Below are 20,676 nucleotides of genomic sequence, written 5' to 3' on the forward strand. Positions count from 1 at the left end.
AGGTTGATGAATTAATAGGTATTTGAATTAGGTTATCTAAATTAACGGTCAAATTTTTAAATTGTCGAGCCGGAAAGGGCATAAGGTAGATAACTGGAATTCTTCTTCCTGTTCTACACCGGCCAGCTTTGAAACGTTTCTTTTTTTCACTTCTGTTTAGATATAAGTAATGATGAATGTAGTCTCAGTTAATTTAATCTAGAGCACAGTGTACTGTGGAGAGCCAAGGATTGGTTATTTAAAGCAATTAATGAGGGTCCATCATAGCATAAACAGGTTGACTGGCGAGTATCACGTAATGGCAGTTTGTTCAAATGGAAGTTGTAGCAGTGGAGCAAGACAACTGAGAAAAAGTCTAATTGTTCTCGTTTCCAAAACAAGGAGATGAAGAAACACATACGAACTGAACAGCCAATACATAATGAACACAAAAACATTAACTTTTGTCCATGGTTGAGGGTAGAGCTTTTGCCTACCTGAATTTTGTTTTAACCCTTTACCTCATAGAGTGTATGGCTTTGTACTCAGTTCATATACAAATACCAAAGTTACATAATGCAGTTCACTATAAATAGAACACTTGTTACCTATTCGACTCCATACACATAGGCCTGCCAGTTAACTGTTGCAGCAGTGTAGTACATGTTACGTTCAACATCAGTTTTAAACATTTTTACATTTTTGGTACACATCTATTATTTAATAGAAAGAGTAAAATCTGTAGATTATAGTTGTAAAGTTATTTTTCATGGAAGATTTTTTTATGTTCTTTAAAATTTTGCAAGAACTCATTCACTGTCAAACCAGTGAAGCCATGTGACCAACCGTAGGTGCCATTTTTCATACTCAGAATTGACCAGTTCTTTGTGTAAGTCTTTTTACTAAATCACCTGAATTTGATAAATTATAAAAATTAAGTGATGCCTACATCAAAATCAGAGCCTTCACCTATGTCATTGAAGCTTTAATAGTTGTGATTGCAATCATGCAGACTCCAGAAAGTACTGAATGAAATCTGCAGCCTCCATTTGGAGGAAAATCAAACCCAGTTACTTTAAATTGCTGATTATGGCTAGAGCTTAAACAGCGACCATGTGATCAGAGATAATGGTCATTCACAGCAATTTATGTAGTATCTAAAAGGGTTTTTTCTATGAAAACCAGCCCAAAATGGCTGATATTTACAATGGGCATCCATATACACTTCCATGAGAATGGTGTAGAGGAGTCAAAACTCGCTTCCATGCAAATCAGGTAGAGGCATCAAAAGGCAATTGCATGAGGTAAAGAGATATTTACTTAAATTTAAGTTCAAGGCCTAACTTTGTTTACAAGCTTAGAAGGTTCTGGAATTTGAAATATGTATATAAAGGATCTAGTAAACAATTATTCATTCCTGTTTAATATCAGTTTCTAGGAATCTATGATCAGAGTTTAGGTATAGTTTGTGGGGAATTATTTATTTAAATTATTCATTAGAATTACAAAGTGCTCATTGACTTTTTGGATGAAAACACTAGCCTGGGATTATCGAGAACTCATTCAAATATATTCTGGATTATATCAGTGTGGTACATCAGGACATTCAAGACTTTTGGTACAGCATGACATCCAAGATTATTGGAATTCATTTGGAACATTCTGTGCTTTTGGACTTGTGGTAAGACACAAGTCCAAAAGTATAGAATGTTTCAAATGGGATTTAATGCACAATGCAGTGTCTTTTGAATTTTCACTTTGTATATTAGGGAAGTAAAATATTGGTTGATTTTACTAAACTTGTTTTCTTTGCTTCTTTTTGTTAAATAGTTTGAGACCTAGAACTGTAACAGTATCTGACCACTCCAGTGGCCTAGTGGTTAGAGCATCTGCCTTGAATGTGGGAGGTCTCAGATTCAATCCCCAGCCAAGTCATACAAAAGACTTATAAAAAATGGTACTAACAGCTGCCTCACTATGCACTCAGCATTAAGAGGTTAGTGTTAGGCCTGGTGTCAAGATAATGTGACTGGGTGAGACATCATGCTATATGTCTGCAGCATGATGCCTCAGTGCTAGACATCACTATGATCTGCCACAATGCAGACATCATAGCGATATGACTGAAAAGTTGTTAAAACTACGTTAACAATCCGCATCACACTGTTACCTGTTTAGGCTCGAATAAACAGTAACACAGAAAGAGTGAAAACAGCAAGCTTTTTAAAATTTAACAAATAATTTATTTTCATGGAAAATTCTGTAAAAATGAAAAAAGGAGAAGAACTTACGGTTTCAAGAATCAAATCCAAAAATAATCTAGGAATAATCCACGAATTAAATTACAAAAGTCCTAACAATAAATGTTCTAATAATTTCAAATTCAAATCATGATGTAAATTTCAAGATGGATGATGATGACGTATGCTGTAGTCAGTACTCTGCTTACTACAGTTCCTTGTAGAAATACAAATAATGGCATTCCGGTGTTGGAAATCCAAATTAAATTTGTAAGCAATGTCTTTCCAAAATTTCTGTGTGAGCACTCCTCAAAATAATTCCAGAGAATAAAGAATTAATCCTTTTGAAATCCAACTTATCTGAAGAATTATTATAACTCAAATCTGGCTACAACAAATTAACTTGACATCAGTATGAAAAGCCCAAAACTGAAAAATCTCTCTCTACACATCTCTATTAAAACTAACAGATGCGTAGATATGGAAAAACCAGAATTGCAAAATCAAAGGGGGAGTCACATGATCATGTTTACATCATGTACACAGAATATGGCCTTGATTAGACCAGTAATTTCTCTAAAATAAAAAAAGTTGTTTACATCTTAAACCATGTAGGCCTATCATGACCTTGGAAACAACCAGTCATTTTAAAATAAAATAGAACTTTGTTTACTAATTTTGAATCAAGGTCAGAATTTAGATCAACACCTGGTGTTTATAAACTTACAGTCAAGGTCAAACAATTTTCTAAAAAAATATCATCTCTAGTGAATGAATTTACATTACAATAGCATGTAAGAAAAATATATAAAAAATATTTAAAACTGACAAACAATTAAATTATACTTAATATGTATTAAATCAGATATACATAACAACACACACACATTGTAACAATACCTGTTCAGTAAATACAGCACAAAACCATTGTTTTCTCAATGAACTTTCACTGTGGCACATTGTGTACATCATTTGTCTAATGAATGCCCGTGTTGAAAGAGGTATCTGTCCCATCAAAATAATAGCATTTTCGACACAATAATTAATCTATATTACTGTAACAGTTTGTTTTGGATTTATTGATGTTATAGTCATTACAACTGAAACAAACAAACCAAAAGTGCCACTATCAGAGATCTCATCTGTTTATTATAAGGTGTCAGCTACATACTTTGTTTATCAAGGTAATCCATTATTTCATGGCTTTGGTCTTTATAAAAAATGTATTCTGCTTCTGTATAATAAATCAAGCAAAAGAATAAACTCATCTTGTTCTTTATTCTTGCAGTACTTGATCAGAAACTCTACAGGTACTATTACAGTTATCACAGATATGTTAACATCTTCATAATTATAAATGTGAATGTTTTATGTCAATGGATATTTTTATTGCTATACAAAACTATTATGAGATGAATGCATATAAATAGGTTAACAAGATCTTCTGTGTTAAAAAATAAAATGATTACAGTTTATTTTTCCCTCTTAAACCAGATTAATTTCACCCATGTGAAATTTTCCAGGCAGACTAAAGGCCAATTTCAGGCAGGTTTTTTTATGCACTTTCTGCCTTAACCATACCATATATACTTGCATATAAGCCAAATAATTTAGGAAAAAATAAAAACCTGGAAGAAGGGCGTCGGCTTTCCCACGGGCCTATGCCTAAACTTCACAGTTTTTAGGTCCTTTTGTTAACTACTGTAATGGCTGTAAATCTTGGGTCATGAAACAATAATTTTCTGATTTCTCCAACACAAAGTTAAATAAAGGTAAATACAGACTTAATAAACGCGGGAGACCCTGCTAAACTATAATGTCCTCTACTTACACAGTGCATAGCGTCACTTAAATCCTTACTTATTCCCAAACATATTAGATGCAGATTTTGCTTTATTCATTGTTTCAGCCAGATTGCATTCTTTCAGATAACATTTCAGCTAGCCCTTAATAACTGTTTCATTTACGTTGAATCACGCGTTCATGATTTACTCATTTTCAATGATGTAAGTGATCCTACAAATTGAGGTAATATTTTAAAAAAGGTACGCATGTTTAATTGTACAAGGCACATAACCATCATAATTTACATGTTCATGAAGAGTGGTAATAATAAAGACTAAAATTCTCGTACAGTTCAATTAAGATCAGCATCAATCAATTTTAGTTTTGTGTTTTACCTGAACAAACTTGATAACTTTCCACACAATGGAAAGTTTGATGTTTCGGCATCTCCTATGTTGATAGTCAGCCTTCCTTTTGCGACAGAAGTACAGGTTAGCTGATCATTAAAACCCTGAAACTGGCGTTTGATAAGAGGGAATTTTGACTGGTAGCTATACAAGGACATTGATGTGTAATTGCCTTTTATTCCTTAATATTAGCACGATTACCACAGTTTTGTAAAATGGGGTCAAAGGCATGCCTATAAACTTTTTAAAAGCCAAGTTGGGAGACTGAATAAAAAAATAGATAGGGACCTAAAATTGTTTTTTTCATGGCATTTTTAAAGCCTTGTTTTCACAAAATATTGATTGATCTTCCTGGTCCAATATACATGAAATTCACAAAAAGACTTAACGTTTCTCCCTGTGAGGTGTCCTGTTTTCCCCCAGGATGTGCCTATTTTCATACTTGGGTCAGCTGTGGTCAGACTGCACATTAACTAAAGATTAGTCATAAATAAACAAGCAAGAAAGCCAGCGCAACTAATTAAAAGTTAATCCTTATCGATGCAACTATTTTGTGAAAACGATTGGTCCTCAGCCTTAATTCAAAGAAACCACATTCTACACTATTGTGTGTTACGCAAGCACCAGCAATTGATTGGCAAATAAAGGATTCCCAGTTTTGTTGAACTAAAGGTACCAAAATTGCCAGCATCATGGTACTGTACATGTGGCAACTATTTTCCTCTCTTTGTATATCCGACCATATTTCCTTATTGTCAACTCTTAAAGCATTTAGTATTGTTTATTATAAAACATGTATTCATAATTAGCTTTTTGAGGACACATTTGCTGCATGTATGTATTTTCATTCCTTCTTTTAATTTAATGATCATGGTAATTATCATTGGTATATGCAGTATAAAAATGCCAGGTGTTCACTCATGTAAGTTTCTTTCGTGGGAATGGCACTATAGCGGATGGAGTTACAGCATTTGCAGTGATCATTCTTGGGATTGAAATTAATTGTGGATGATTTTATTGTTGTGGTTTACTTTTATGTTCTGGTTTATTTTTTTATTTTTGTATTATTGTTGAGGTAAAAAAAAATCATTAATTTACATAAATAACATTTGAACTTAACATTCTATTTAGTGAAGAAGCGAATTCTTTCTAGTAAAGTAATTGTTTTGTCACAACAGTAATTCACAGGTAATGCAACAGAACATGTAGGACTTTTCTTGTTTAGAAGAAATGAAAATCAACGACATAATGTAATACTCGGGAGTTCTCTGCAAAAATCAGAAGATATTATGAAATCGGGAGGTAGTTGTGGAGTGACCCCAAAAATTGGGAGATTTTTTTCCTCCTGGTGTGAAAGTTGACAGGTATGGTGTAAGGTTGCTTACATCAAAGCAAACTACAACTCAGCTTTTATGGTATTAGCATTGAATATATTGTTTGTTCATTGTGTTTTCTTACTGGGATTGCATTTTAATGAGTTAGGTATTTACAATCTCAGAGCAAAGTAAAATCGTAATTACTGGTGCACTGATATAAAATGTCCAATGCAATAATGCATAAACAAACAATAATCAATTCAAAAGGGATAGGCAGTGTTACAGCAACTTGCAAATGCCAAATTCTTGTCATCATTTGATCAAAGTATACACAGATCTAAATTAGGCAGAAACAATAAGAAAACAGAAAATCAAATAAATTACTTTTCAAACAAGTTTATACCATTTCTTTTTAATAAGCATGCACACTAACCTCGAGATAAGTATACATGTAATTGTTTAAAATATAACTCTGCCTAAATAAATGCATTTAGAACTTACCTTGTGCATCTTGAGATGTAGGTTGGCTTATACCCAGGTCATGCACTTTTTAGTGTTTATACCTGTTCAGTTTGGGGGTTGGCATATACGTGAATGGTCTTATATGCAAGTATATACGGTAATTGCTCATATTAAGTGAGCTTAGGTGAATTTCAAGCAGAATTCAGAAGGTTGTTGTTGTTGCTGTAGGGTTTAATGCCATTTTTCAGCACGCAATAGGCTATACATGGCGGCCAGTATTAATGGTGGAGGAAGAAACTGGGAAATCCCCGGAAAGAACCACCGACCCTCGAGAAGCTACTGGCAAGCTTTCTCACATATCCACATTGACCGAATCCGAGACTCGAACCCACGCAGACAGAGGTGAGATGGCAGTGATCCGTAACGGTGAGCGCTTTAGACCACTCGGCCACTCGGGGCCCCGAATTCAGAAGGATTCAGGGTGGAAATTTAGGCAAAATATGCAAATTATTTGTTCTAATATTCTGCTTGAATAAAATGAATCCATCTTAGATTTCAGATTGAAATAAAAATCCACCTAAAATCCTATACATATTTTCCAGGTGGATTTTAGGCAGATTTCAGACAGGTTTCTTAAGCATTTTCTGCCTACCCATAAACTTAAAGAAGATAAGGCAAATTTCAAGCAGACTTTAAATGGATTTCTCTAAGAATTTTAGGCCAAATATGAAGATTAGTTTTCCTAAGATTTCCATCTGAAATAAAAAATCTACCTGAAGAAAAAAACACCTGAAATTAAAATCCGTCCAAAAAAGGCTGCCTAAAATGTCTACATAAAAATCATCAAATAAAATATCTGCTTCAGATTTCTATTAAACTGCCTAATGATTCTTAGACATTATTGGGAATCACTGATAAATATTTACAATAATTTTTAAAATGGATCATAAATTTTATTTTGACAGACATTATCAAACAAGATTTAGGTCTCTCTTGTCCTCATTTTCTTTCTTGCATACAAAACCTAATCCATGATGGCATCATTTAAGTCTTTTTCATTTTACTGAAAGTTTGGTGAGATTTCACAAATATTTCAACCAAAACTGTCAGTGAAATTTTTGCAAGATCTCTTTAAAATTTCACTGAAATATTTGAGAGATTTCAAAAAATTCTGCCCCAAACTTTCACTGCAATTCTCATGAGGTTTCACAGAAATTTTGGCCAAAACTTTCACTTACATTTTGGCACGATCTCTAACATTTCATTGAAAGTTTGCGAGAGTTTACTAAAACTTTGGTGAGATTTCACAAAAATTTTGATCATTATATAGAATTTTACTGAAGTCTCAGAAATTGTTCAGATATTTCAAAAGGTTTCAAAAAAATACGGGGCCCCGAGTGGCCGAGTTGTCTAACGCGCTCTCCGTTACAGATCACTGCCATCTCACCTCTGTCTGCGTAGGTTTGAGTCTCGGATTCGGCCAGTGTGGGTTTGTGAGAAAGCATGCCAGTAGCTTCTCGAGGGTCGGTGGTTCTTTCCGGGGATTTCCCAGGTTCTTCCTCCACCATTAATACTGGCCGCCATGTATAGCCTATCGTGTGCTGAAAAATGGCGTTAAACACTACAACAACAAAAAAAAAATACTGGATATGAATTAAACAGGACTTTATTAACCAAGGTGATATTTCAGTGTACATGAAACAAAATTATACAGGTTTTGTAATTGTATGACAGCCAAGGCAAGAGATATGGGTGTTAATAATAATCATAATAATAATAATAATAATAAAGACTAAGTAAAAAAAATTTGAATCGCTGTGTTTAGCAAACATGCTCATTCTCATCAGTTTCTGTTACACGACAATTCATTGGGCAAGTACAAAACTTTTGACCAATCAGAAAGCTCTTTACAGCAATCATCTGTTAAATAGTAAATGGAACAAATACTTATTGAAAAGCTCATTGTGGAATGGGACCGGATAGAGCATTACAAAAAAAAAAAAAAAAAAAAAACAGTTTCAGAGACAATATTAAAAACACGGGTCCATATAGAGGAAAATCAGATTCAAAGCCAGGAGAAAAGCAAACTTCTGCTTTAAAACAGAAAACAAGAAAGCAATCTTGTTTGAGGGCAGTTAAATCCAACTGACATTAAACAAAAATACAACAACAACACAAATTTGAAAAGAAATATAGCAAGGAAAGATGCTTAAAGAAGTTATTGTTCCCAAAATGAACAATAAAGTTAAAGCTACATGTATCAGAAACAGGAAATTGTAATGTTGCTGAAAATCATTCTAATTGTACAAGAAACAAAAAATAAATTTTATTATATCGTATTGATACTTTATATTAAAATGTCAGTGATATTACAATCACAAAATATCACTATATTTTCAGAATTGTTGACAAACTCTCAGTGAAATTTCAGTCACAAATTCTCACTGATATTTATTGACTGAGTCAATGAAATTTCAATTAAACATTTCACTGATATTTTCAGAAATTTTGGTAAAATCTCCTAAAATACTTTTAGTGAAGAAAGGACATTTGAGTGAATGTCAAATTTTTTTAAACTGTGATTTCAATGAACTTTCAGTCACATTTTCACTAGGGTATGATTTTTTTTGTAGAGCATATTTTAATAGAAAGCAAAAATACTTATTATTCAGAGTAAACATCAGATTAAGTCCAAAATCCACCTTGCACCAACTTTTCTAAGTCCAAAGATTCATCTATGCTTGTTGATCTTTCAATCTAGTTCAGAATTACACTTCAAATTTCTGCTAAAATCAGCCAGTCCAAAATCTGTCTTAAAGTAGGAAAATGAACTGGACAATCAGAACTTATCCATCTAACAGTTATCCTTTAGAAGGAATTTAAGAAATAGTATGTTTAACTGTTAGATGGATTCAGTCTGTCACCTTAGCCATATTCCCAGTCTGCCTAAAAACCATCTGAAATTTGGGCATTTTTGGCAGAATCCACCCTGAATCCACCTAAAATTCAGGTAGAATCAGCCTAAATATTTTGTACGGGCAGTCTTGAAAACTTCACCCTCCTGTATGTGAGAGACCGATTGTTTTTGGTTTTGCAGAAGGTATGGTCTTTCAGGACTCACTTTACTGGACTGCCTGTTAAAGGACAGGAGGTTTAAATTTGTTTTACTATTTTAATCTTATTTTTAGCCACATTTCCTGCCCTAGTCTTCTCCATCATTCATGATTATTCTTTGTGTACCTCAACTGGCTGTAAGGCTGCAAATATGCTTATAAGATGGCCCTGTCTATCAACAATTGCTTATTATCTCTCAGGAGGCCAAATTTCTGATCCTAATTTGATATAATTTGGAATATAGGCTACTATCATTAAGATCTTTGAAAGTAGGATAAAAAGTAATATCCACAAATATTATTGATGTGATATAGTATATGATTAGTTGGGATTGCTACCAGTGAGGTTATATTTCTGGTCCCATTTTAATCAAAGTTTGGTTATGGGTTTATGTCATCAAGAGCCAAGATGAATGTGGAAAAAGCAAGTTCTACACAAATGAATGTGATAATATTTCATCTCCTAAATGAAACTGAGTTCAAGTCCCGATGAAATACAAAATGGAAGGCAATGATGTCTGTTGTAACCTTCAAAGTGTAGACATGTCAACAGTTTCTTGTTGAATAACAGAAAATATTATTCCAATTTTGAATTCAATATAACTTCCAATAAATGTCTTTATCCAAGAAATAATTTAGAGCACTGGTATTTCCAGGGAAAAGAATAACTTGAATTCAGAATAATTTGAAGAAATAAAATAATTAGCCCAAACTAGACACAACATCAAACAACTTGACTTTTAAAGTGATAAGGCACAACTGACTATTCTTTATCAAAACATAAGTAATAAGTCTAACTAAGATGCAAAACAGATTCCCTGATGGGGGTCAGCCTTCTAGAAATAGGAGATTGTTACATGATAAATATCACCTCATCCGGGTATGGCCTTGACTTAACTTAATGATTCCTACTCTGAGAAAGAATAAAAGAGATATTTAAAAAAAGTTGTTTACTAAAACTGGTTCTGAATCAAGGTTAGAAACAAGACAGTGTTTCTATTATTAGGTGTTTACCAATGAAAATTTTAAAAAGTCAGGTCAAACAGATCTGAACTTAATTGTATAAAAAATATCAAGTTCAGTAAAAAAAAATTACATTAGCATTATAATGGAATAAAATAACAAATTAAAACTAACAAAAAAAACCAATTAAATGAAATCAAATATGCATAATAGCTTATAGAGTTCTTCCCTGTATGTCTTCTTTGAATTAAGCCATTTACATTTGTCTTTGAGTAAATGATTCTGTTCTGGATGAGACAACTGTTTCTTTTTATTTCATTAACTGTTAGATATGCAATGCACATGTGTAAATTTATCAAATTTCCCAAAGCCTAGTCAAAACTGTCTTTACAGTCAATATTACAACTGAGCACTAATAATGTTAACACATCTTAATAACAATAGAAGAACCTCCAACTAAAAAGAGACAAATTTTAATGCTTGAGAAAATAATTATAACTGAAAGAAGTGAAAAAGAGCAGACCACTTGCAAAATCATGGTGTAAACATCACTAAAACAAATGTAGGGTGTTAAAAAAGGAAAAGGATTAAATCAGAAATGATTTCATACAGTTGCTAATACATGTACATGTGATCTTCGAATGTAAAGGTGATTTCATGTTTAATGATAGAATTATATCCTTTTTGCTATATAAGTTCGTTTTCAGATGAATGCATACAATATTTTTGCAAGAACTATTAATATTGAATAAAACATATGTACAGTAGTCCCCCTCTTGAACGCCCCCCCCCCCCTCCCGACCAGCGGCCACCCGCTCCTTACGGCCAGAATCCGTTGGCACCGACGAGTTTGTGTTCAAAAGTACCCCTCGCGAAAGGCCACCCGGCTAACGCGACCAGCGGCCAGCATATTAGTGCAAAGTTATAAAATTTACCCCTCACAAGCGGCCGCATTTTATTTGAATATGTATCCAGAACCAGTATTGTATTCATAACGTGTGTTAAGTAATCGATTTCTGTTTCCCGATGTCAGGCTTTCGTTACTGAAAGAAGTGTTGAGTAAAGTACATTTACCACTAAGGTTAATATTATATCATTTACGCCTCGCGAGAAGCCAAATTTATTCCATAAAAACCGAGAAAGACTCAAATTTTAATCCATACAAAAGGGTACGTACATGTAATCCAATTAGCCTTACTGCTGTGTTATCATAAGATGTCCGGTTTAGTCACTCTGATAATTGTTAAGATTACAATTATCGAACAGTAGTAACAGCTGAGAAGTGGCAGTATCGATGTACAATACCCAAGTCAGCAGGAAAATGGTTTAATAGCCTTTATGGCTTCCCTTAGTAAGATGTTGAGCTCATTCACTTTGGTAACCAGTGGCTATTACTACAGACAATATTTGTCAAAATTACGAATCCTAGCGGCCGCGAGGTCAAATCTGCGAAAAGCTAATGGCACACATCGAAGCCGTTTTGGCTTCTCTCACTTAGTTTCAAGAAATGTATAAAAACAATAGGGTACCAGACTGCGACTAACGAATCACGTGACAAGATCACTTCCTTTTAAAAACACACGGCAATTTGTTTAGATGCATACAAAATTGTTTTATCAGTATTGTAGTTGGCAACATGAATAACTTACTGCAAAAAAATCAACATGTCATCGAGGAAAATAAAAATTCTCAGTTTAGAGGAGAACGTGAAAGTAATTCAACTGCCGGGGGGGGGGGGGTGTTTCGTCGAGGATCCTTGTAGAAAACTAACGTCGGGAAGACTCAGATAAACAATATCGTGAAAGATAATGAAACAATTCTGCAGAAGTGGAAAAGTGAAATGGACGGAGAAAGGAAGATTGTTTGAGCCAGGAGACGTTTGTATCCTGATTTGAAAGACGAGAAAAAGCAAAAATGTTGTCAGTTGAATTGGGATATGACGACTTTACCGCAAGTGACGGATGGTTGCACAGATTTCAAGTGCGACACAATATCAAGTGTTCTGTCATTATCGGCGAATCAGCTGATGTTAATAATGAAGTTGTCGAAGATTGGAACAAAAGACTAAACGATATATGCAGGGGATATGACAGCAAGGATATTTTTAATGTGACGAGACTGGTTTGTTTTTTAGACTGTTACCAACAAAGTGACAGATGATGTGAACTGTAACATAATTATAAAGACAGTTTTAAAACTATATCAATGGTTATTCATAGCATTCTTTTGCAAATGATGACAAAGTTTGTTTTACATTTATTTCACATCATGCATGTGATTTTTTAATTAAAATATTAAATATTTAAAATTAAATGTATTTGTGACTTTTTTCATATGTATTTACTATTTGCATTTGTCATCCCCCTCTACAAAGGCCACCCGCATTATAAGGCCACTTCCCTGCTGCATTAGGGGTGGCCTTATAAGAGGGGGACTACTGTATTGTGATTGTGGTTATTTTTCTTTAAATTGTTCTGAAATTGGATTGTGGAAACTGGTCTTTTTGCACAAATTTTTTCAGAGACCACCTGTTTTGAGATAATGATTTTCTTGACGGAAGGGGTGGTCTCTCATAACAGGTTTTATTGTACTTTTATTATTCAATACTATGCAGTTATCCCACGCACTCAACCCATACAGGATTATTTACATATCATTCACATAACATATAGAGCATAAAAGCAATGAACAGGTGAAATCATGGTGTTTATTAAACAGATATGAGATAATAGTACTTTATAGTTCATATAAAAGATATGAGAGTATAGTACTATGTGGTTCATATAACAGATATGAAATTATAGTACTTTGTTGTTCATATAACATAAAGAAGATTATGGTACAGTGTAGTATATATAACAGATGTGTGATTATGATAATATGTAGTACATATTGTTAAGTATATTTAATTTAATTGTTTGTTTGTTTGTTAGGTTTCTTAAAATTATTTCATTACATGCTATTGTAATATAACATTGTATGTTGGACTTGACCTTGTGCAAAATTGAGTTCATTTCTGCTTGACCTGATTGACTTTTTTATATTATTTTATATAAACAACTAATACATAGCTAAATTATTCTCTCTGTACATGAGCTTAATATTAGGATCAATATTAATAGTAGAAGTAAATATGTTTATTTGGGTCTAAGTTTTGGAATTTCCTGAGTGTAATTCAGGTTATGGTTTTGATTTTGTAAACATCAGGATTATAGAAGGTTATTTTCCGTTAGGTAATGGGTTTTAAAAAAGAATGCTAATTGTGACCTGAGGTAAAGTTGAGAACTATATAATCTTTTAAGTGTGAGGACTTGGTCATTTCTGCTTTGACATCTATCACTTTCAAGTTGTATTATGTTGTGTCAAGATGGAATGAATTTTATTTCTTCAAGTTAATGAATTCAAGTGATTATTTTTTCTGGAAGTACAAAATTGCTCTGATAAAATTCTTGGATAGAGATATTCACTGAAATTTATACTGAATCCAAACTTGGAATTATATTACTGTGATTCAACAAAAGATTGTTGACACAGCAACACTTTATAAGCTATAAACTCACTTATTTCAACTGCAAGAACAAATTTAAAGACCTAATAATATTTCCTACCTTAAATATTCTCAGCATGTTTTTTTTATGTTTTCTAATTTGATGGTGTTTGTTTTTGTAATCATATCATGTTTTTTATCTTATAGGTGTTGTCTGATGTTGTAAAGCGCTTAGAGCTTCTAAAGATTAGGCGCTATACAAAGTCCTCATTATTATTATTATTATTATAACAGACCTGTCATTGCCTTCAGCTTTTGGATTTCTTCGGGACTTGTACTGAGTTTTATTCAGGACTTAAAATTATCAGGACTTGTGTCTGTAATTCTTGGATTATTTTGGGATTTAATTCACAATACCATAAGTTGTTCTTTCTCACTTTCACTTTGTATTCTAGGGGAATAAATTATTCATTAAAGTTTACAAAGCTTGTAGTCTTTCACTCTTCTGTTACTTATTTTAAGAACGTAGACTTGTTATAATATAACAGATTAAGATTATGGTACTATGTAGTTAATGTAACAGATATGAGATTATGGTACTATGTAGTTAATGTAACAGATATGAGATTATGGTACTATGTGGTTCATAGGTCATATAACATATTATACTGTGGTGCTTTGTAGTACATATAACAGATATAAGATTATGGTGCTATATAGTTCGTATAACAGATATAAGAGTGTGATGCTATGGTAAATAGTTCATATAACAGATATGAGATTATGGTTCTATGTACTTCATATAACAGATATGAGATTAAGGTACGATGTAGTACATATAACAGGGGGCCCCAAGTGGCCGAGTGGTCTAAAGCGCTCTCCATCACGGATCACTGTCATCTCACCGCTGTCTGCGTAGGTTCGAGTCTCGGGCTCGGCCAATGTGGATATGTGAGAAAGCTTGCCGGTAGCTTCTTGTGGGTCGGTGGTTCTTTCCGGGGGTTTCCCGGGTTCTTCCTCCACCATTAATACTGGCCGCCATGTATAGCCTGTCTTGTGCTGAAAAATGGTGTTAAACCCTAAAACAACAACAAAAAAAGTACATATAACAGATATGAGATTATGGTACTGTGTGGTTCATATAACAGAAATGAGATTATGATAATATGTGGTTCATATAGCAGATATAAGAGTATGATCCTATAAAGTTCATATAACTAATATGAGAGTATGGTACTATGTAGTTCATATAATAGATATGTGATCATGGTACTGTGTAGTTCATACAAAAGATATGAGATCATGGTATTATGTAGTTGATATATCATATATCACATAATACTGTGTATTACATATAACAGATGAGATTATGGTGCTATGTTGTACATAAAGCAGATATAAGACTTGATACTACAGTATATTGTTCATATAACAGATATGAGATTATGGTACTATGTGGATCATAAGTCATATAACAAGTATTAGATTGTGGCAATATGTAGTTCTTATAACAGATATGAGATTATGGTACTCTGTAGTTCATATAACAGATTGTGGTACTGTGTAGTACATATAACAGATTTGAGATTATGGTACTATGTGGTTCATAAGTCGTATAACAAATGTTAGATTGTGGCACTATGTAGTACATATAACAGATATGAGATTATGGTACAATGTTGTTTATATAACAGAAATGAGATTATGATACTATGTAGTTCATAAAGCAGATATGAGATTATGATACTATGTGGTTCATATAGCAGATTTAAGAGTCTGATACTATATAGTTCATATAACAAATATGAGAGTGTGTAGTTCATACAAAAGATATGAGATCATGGTACTATGTAGTCCATATAACATATCACATTATGGTACTATGTAGTACATATAACAGATATGACATTATGGTACTATGTAGTACATATAACAGATATGAGATTATGGTACTATGTAGTACATATAACAGATATGAGATTATGGTACTATGTGGTTCATATAGCAGATTTGAGAGTTTGATACTATATAGTTCATATAACAAATATGAGAGTGTGTAGTTCATACAAAAGATATGAGCTCATGGTACTATGTAGTCCATATAACATATCACATTATGGTATTATGTAGTTCATATAACAGATATGACATTATGGTACTATGTAGTTCATATAACAGATTATGATACTTTGTGTCGATCACATAACAGATATGAGATTATGGTATGATACTGTTCATATGATAGTCATGTTCAGTGAATTGAGCTATTCACTAACAGACATGAAATAAGAATTCTATTCACACAACTGAGATTAAATTGTTTGATTATGCTGTCCAGTGACATAATAATATGAATTGTGAGATTATGATGTTCAGAATTAAACATGAAAAAAGAAATTGTATTGTTCACATAACAGACATGAAATGCCCTATTGCAGTAAAGTAGTGTAGGCAAGCAAGGAAAGAAGCCAAATACACCATTCCTTCCTTTTCTGCCTGAGAATGTCATTGCATCACTTTTCCATGCAGAGAAGACTTGGCCTGTTGACAACATGTTGGCCCATCAGACTGTACAGATCTGGACTGGGTCTGGTGTGGCTTTCAGACAGTCAAGCAACAACAATGCTTTCATACAGCCAGAACACCATTACCATTATTGCTAAGACTGATTTATTTAGTGCATAATGATATAGTAACCATAGTATATGTCATGTAAGCATGCACAAGAAAAGACCTAGATTAAACATTAAAGTGCTCTACATTCAGAACAATTGTGCAGAACTACATTTCTCGTCCAATTATGACAATACTTGAGCAAAATATATGTATACTTAAAGTTGTATTAATAATAACTTTATCCTTGGAGAGAACTTTTATCAGTGTGCATCTATATTTAGGGTTTAATGGCACATAAGCACAATACCAACTGACTGTGGTGCCATTTAAGATAAGTTTGCAATGATTAGTAACAGAAAAATAAATACTAAAACATTTATGTAGATAAAGACACAAGGAAAACCTAATCATCTTGTACAACATGAGAAAAGTTCAGAGAACAGATGTAAAAACTGTAAAAGGTGTATAAAATAAAGATACAGGTGAAAACGATGTAAAAGGTGTATTAAATAAATGATGAAGGTAAAAGCCCTGTAAAGATATATAAAATAATAGAGAAATGTAACACTCTGTAACAGGTATATAAAATAAAGGATGAAGGTAAAATCTTTTAAAGGTATATAAAATAAAGTATACAGTTGAAACTTTGTAAAAGGTGTATAAAATAAAGATACAGGTAAAATCTATGTAAATTGTATATCAAATAAAGGATAAATATAAAATCTCTGTAAAGGTTGTATAAAATAAAGGATAAAGGTAAAACCTATAAAAGAAATATAAAATAAATGATATAGGTAAAAACTCTATAAAAGAAATATAAAATAAATGATACAGGTAAAAACTCTATAAAAAAATATAAAATAAATGATACAGGTAAAAACTCTATAAAAGAAATATAGAATAAGGGATACAAGTAAAAACTCTATAAAAGAAATATAGAATAAAGGATACCAGTAAAAACTCTATAAAAGAAATATAAATAAATGATACAGGTAAAAACTGTATAAAAGAAATATAAAATAAATGATACAGGTAAAAACTCTATATAAGAAATATAGAATAAAGGATACAAGTAAAAACTCTATAAAAGAAATATAGAATAAATGAAAGAGGTAAAAACTCTATAAAAGAAATGTAAAATAAATGATACAGGTAAAATCTATGTAAATTGTATATCAAATAAAGGATAAATATAAAATTTCTGTAAAGGTTATATAAAATAAAGGATACAAGTAAAAGCTCTATAAAAGAAATATAGAATAAAGGATCAATGTAAAACTCTGTAAGAGGTATCCAAAAAAAAGACAGGCAAAAACTTATAATAAGCCTAGAACCTCATTTATTAAGTGAAATAAATTCTGCAGTATTTTGAAAATTTGCCAATCAATTTTTTTATCCATGTTGTATCAGGGTCATTATTATAAGAATGACTTTCAAGTTACAAATAACTGCATCTGCCTTATTTCTATTTATGAATTAGTAGTGTTCCCATTATATAAAGATATACAAGAATAGTTCAAGCTGCTGTTGGCGTGTACAACATCAACCTGATTAGTGTAGTTCACAAAATGAAGCCTGGTGCATATACTAAATCTGGAAACTATTTGTATCTTTAGCTTTCAGTCCTACTCAATTTCTACATATTTCTCAATGATAAAAAAGAACACCTTATGAAAGATGTGGTGCAGTGTTTTTGATGCATATGAGGTAACTCTGTTACAGTAACCATATTGGTCATAAAGAGTAGACTGATCCCTCCCTTGTCTTTTCTGAACTAATATATTCTGTGCACAGCACAGGCAGTAAAAAACATACTGAGTTTGAATTGAATCAATGCATTGGTATTCTAATGGGTTAATTTTATTAAAGACCTAAGAAAAAGACTGCATTTGAGAAAGAAAACAAACAAAAGACAGAAACTTCTATAATATTTGGAGTTGTTAAATACCTTCTACTAAAACCACATCTATTAAGTGAAATAAATTCTGCAATTATTTTGAAAAGCAAGTTTGCCAACCAATTTTTGATCCATGCTTTTACTCATGTTCTTTCTGGGTCAGTTAGTTATAAAACTTTTAATTACTAATCTCTCTCTCTCTCTCTCTCTCTCCCTCTATATATATATATATATATATATATATATATATATATATATATATATATATATATATACACTTAAGTGCTCTAATACTCTTTTCCTTTCTTTGCGATGTGCAGCCCCAACTTTTGCTGAGCCTTTTCCAAAAGCATCACCAACAATTTGAAATGTTTTGGTTAATGTTTTTGTTTTGCATACATTTTCATAAACAGATTCTCATCATACTTGGCATTAATCATTATGAAGATAAGATTCTTTCATATACTAGCACACCACTGTGACCTTGGGGTCAATGTCACTGAAGATTTAAATGAAAATGTTATTTCATGTTGTTTCAATTGCTTATATTTACTAAGAAACTTGATCAATTTTCATAATACTAAGGCAAAACTAAGACAATTCTTTCTATGACATGCATGATCCTTGGATTGGTGTTGAGATTGCAATCATAGATAATTTTCACTGAGGTTCAGGTTTAAGTTTTTCCATGATGAATTGTGTTCATACTAGGATAAAATATTATTATGAAGTTAATTCATTCTGCAAATCTTTGATATATTTTGTTTATACACTGGATGAATCATTATGAAAAGACAAAGAGAAGACAGTTCATACTATAGCATTATCACTGTCCCCATTCAGCCTTCTGGTCAAGGTTATACATTTTACATAAATGCTTTGATCACAGGCCTGACATACAGGCCCTGACCTTCATGTTTGTCTTACACCTGCATTTTAGCTTTCGAGAGGGTACAAAATCCTCAGTCAAAGAGGGTAGTGGGAGCACTGAATACTCATGATGCTTTAAGTGTCATGGAATGCTTTTGCTGTAATTTAAACTGAAAGCATTGTTTCTTATATGAGTACAGTCTAACTACATGTAATTTAAGCAAACAATGAAAAACTTAAGTTTTTTATTATGGCAGTTGTGGGTTGGATGCCGGCGTGAAGGACAACTGTTGATATGGGATTTGGAAACTGGAGAATTTAAAGAACCAGTCCCTGTTCCCAATACCAATGGAATCTGCTGCCTGATCAAAGTGGGAAAAGAAGTAAGATATTTTATTATGTAACTTAGACAGTAAAATGTTGTAGATCATTGTTGAAAATGCCATTAATCAGGAAATTTTTGCATTATACAGTAGTGAATTCACATGGGGGTGGGTATCAATTTTCATGGATTTTTCAATGCCATGAACTTAAAGTTCCAGTTAATAATAATCCATAAATGATGAAAATAGGTCCCCATTCTCCTTACTACTCTCCACCCCCACTCCTCACCCCACCCCACCCAGCAAATTTTAGGGAAGATCTCAGTAGTGGGTATAAGGGAGGTATCTCTGCCAAGACCCTATTTTGAACTTGGACAACAGCATGATTCTTACCCTGTCAGACCCCCCCCCCCCCCCCCGTTACTCGAAGCAAAATACAAAATCAACTTTGTTGAGACAACAGCGTTGATTTCATTATTGATTACCTAACATGAGGACCTGTCACTGAATCCTCCTCATCATCAGACAAATAGGGTTTGGGTGAGATATACCCCTTTATACCCACTACTGTGGTTTTTGCTTGAAATCACTTGCAATTTATAATTATATTTCACACAAAATTAGAGTGCTTTGTACTCCACTATACTTAACATTCACATAAAATTTCATAATACCTAACATTCATGTAAAATTTACTGTCAAGGAAAAAATCTAAAAAATACACCTTGTTAAAATCAATACTATCAGACATTTTATATCCTAATGCAAATGTATTGATCCCAGAAGAGTAGTATCTTTTGTCATCAAAATTACACAGATGAGATTTTATGATAACATCAGTCTCAATTTTATGACAATTTGATCTTATTATTACCATCATCTCAACATAACCAGAAAATCTGTCTAGCGCAGCCTTATAATTATTGAATCATATCACCTTACCAATTACATTTATTTTTATTCCCTTAGCTTGTTTCTTAACTTTATTATCAGCTAGTTTTAGACAGTACATTTTACTATGCAATCCAATAAAATTTTCATATTTTTTAAAATTGTTGCAGTGAAATCCACTGGTTTCTGGATAATCTGAAACTCTTGATAAATATCATCAGATTTTATCTTGTACATAGGCAAGTCAGTATCTATAGATAACAGCTCTGCATCAAGCCACTTAACCTTAACAAAATCATAATGAAACTAGTACACTAGCCATTTTGA

The 20,676-nt window shown here is 32.6% G+C and overlaps 1 protein-coding gene across 3 annotated transcripts in view; it reads left to right on the top strand.

Moving 5' to 3' along the window:
- Positions 1-20,676, top strand: part of LOC149784426 (DENN domain-containing protein 3-like) — a 432,202-nt gene that overhangs the window by 364,832 nt on the left and 46,694 nt on the right. For all 3 annotated transcript variants that reach the window (XM_089932491.1, XM_089932490.1, XM_089932494.1), the window contains one exon: positions 19,393-19,518. In XM_089932491.1, coding sequence (XP_089788617.1) covers positions 19,393-19,518 — 126 coding nt within the window. The remainder of the gene's footprint in view (positions 1-19,392; positions 19,519-20,676) is intronic.

The sequence above is a fragment of the Sinohyriopsis cumingii genome, chromosome 14, assembly GCF_028554795.1.
Source record: "Sinohyriopsis cumingii isolate HCF-2022 chromosome 14, ASM2855479v2, whole genome shotgun sequence".
NCBI lineage: Eukaryota > Metazoa > Mollusca > Bivalvia > Unionida > Unionidae > Sinohyriopsis > Sinohyriopsis cumingii.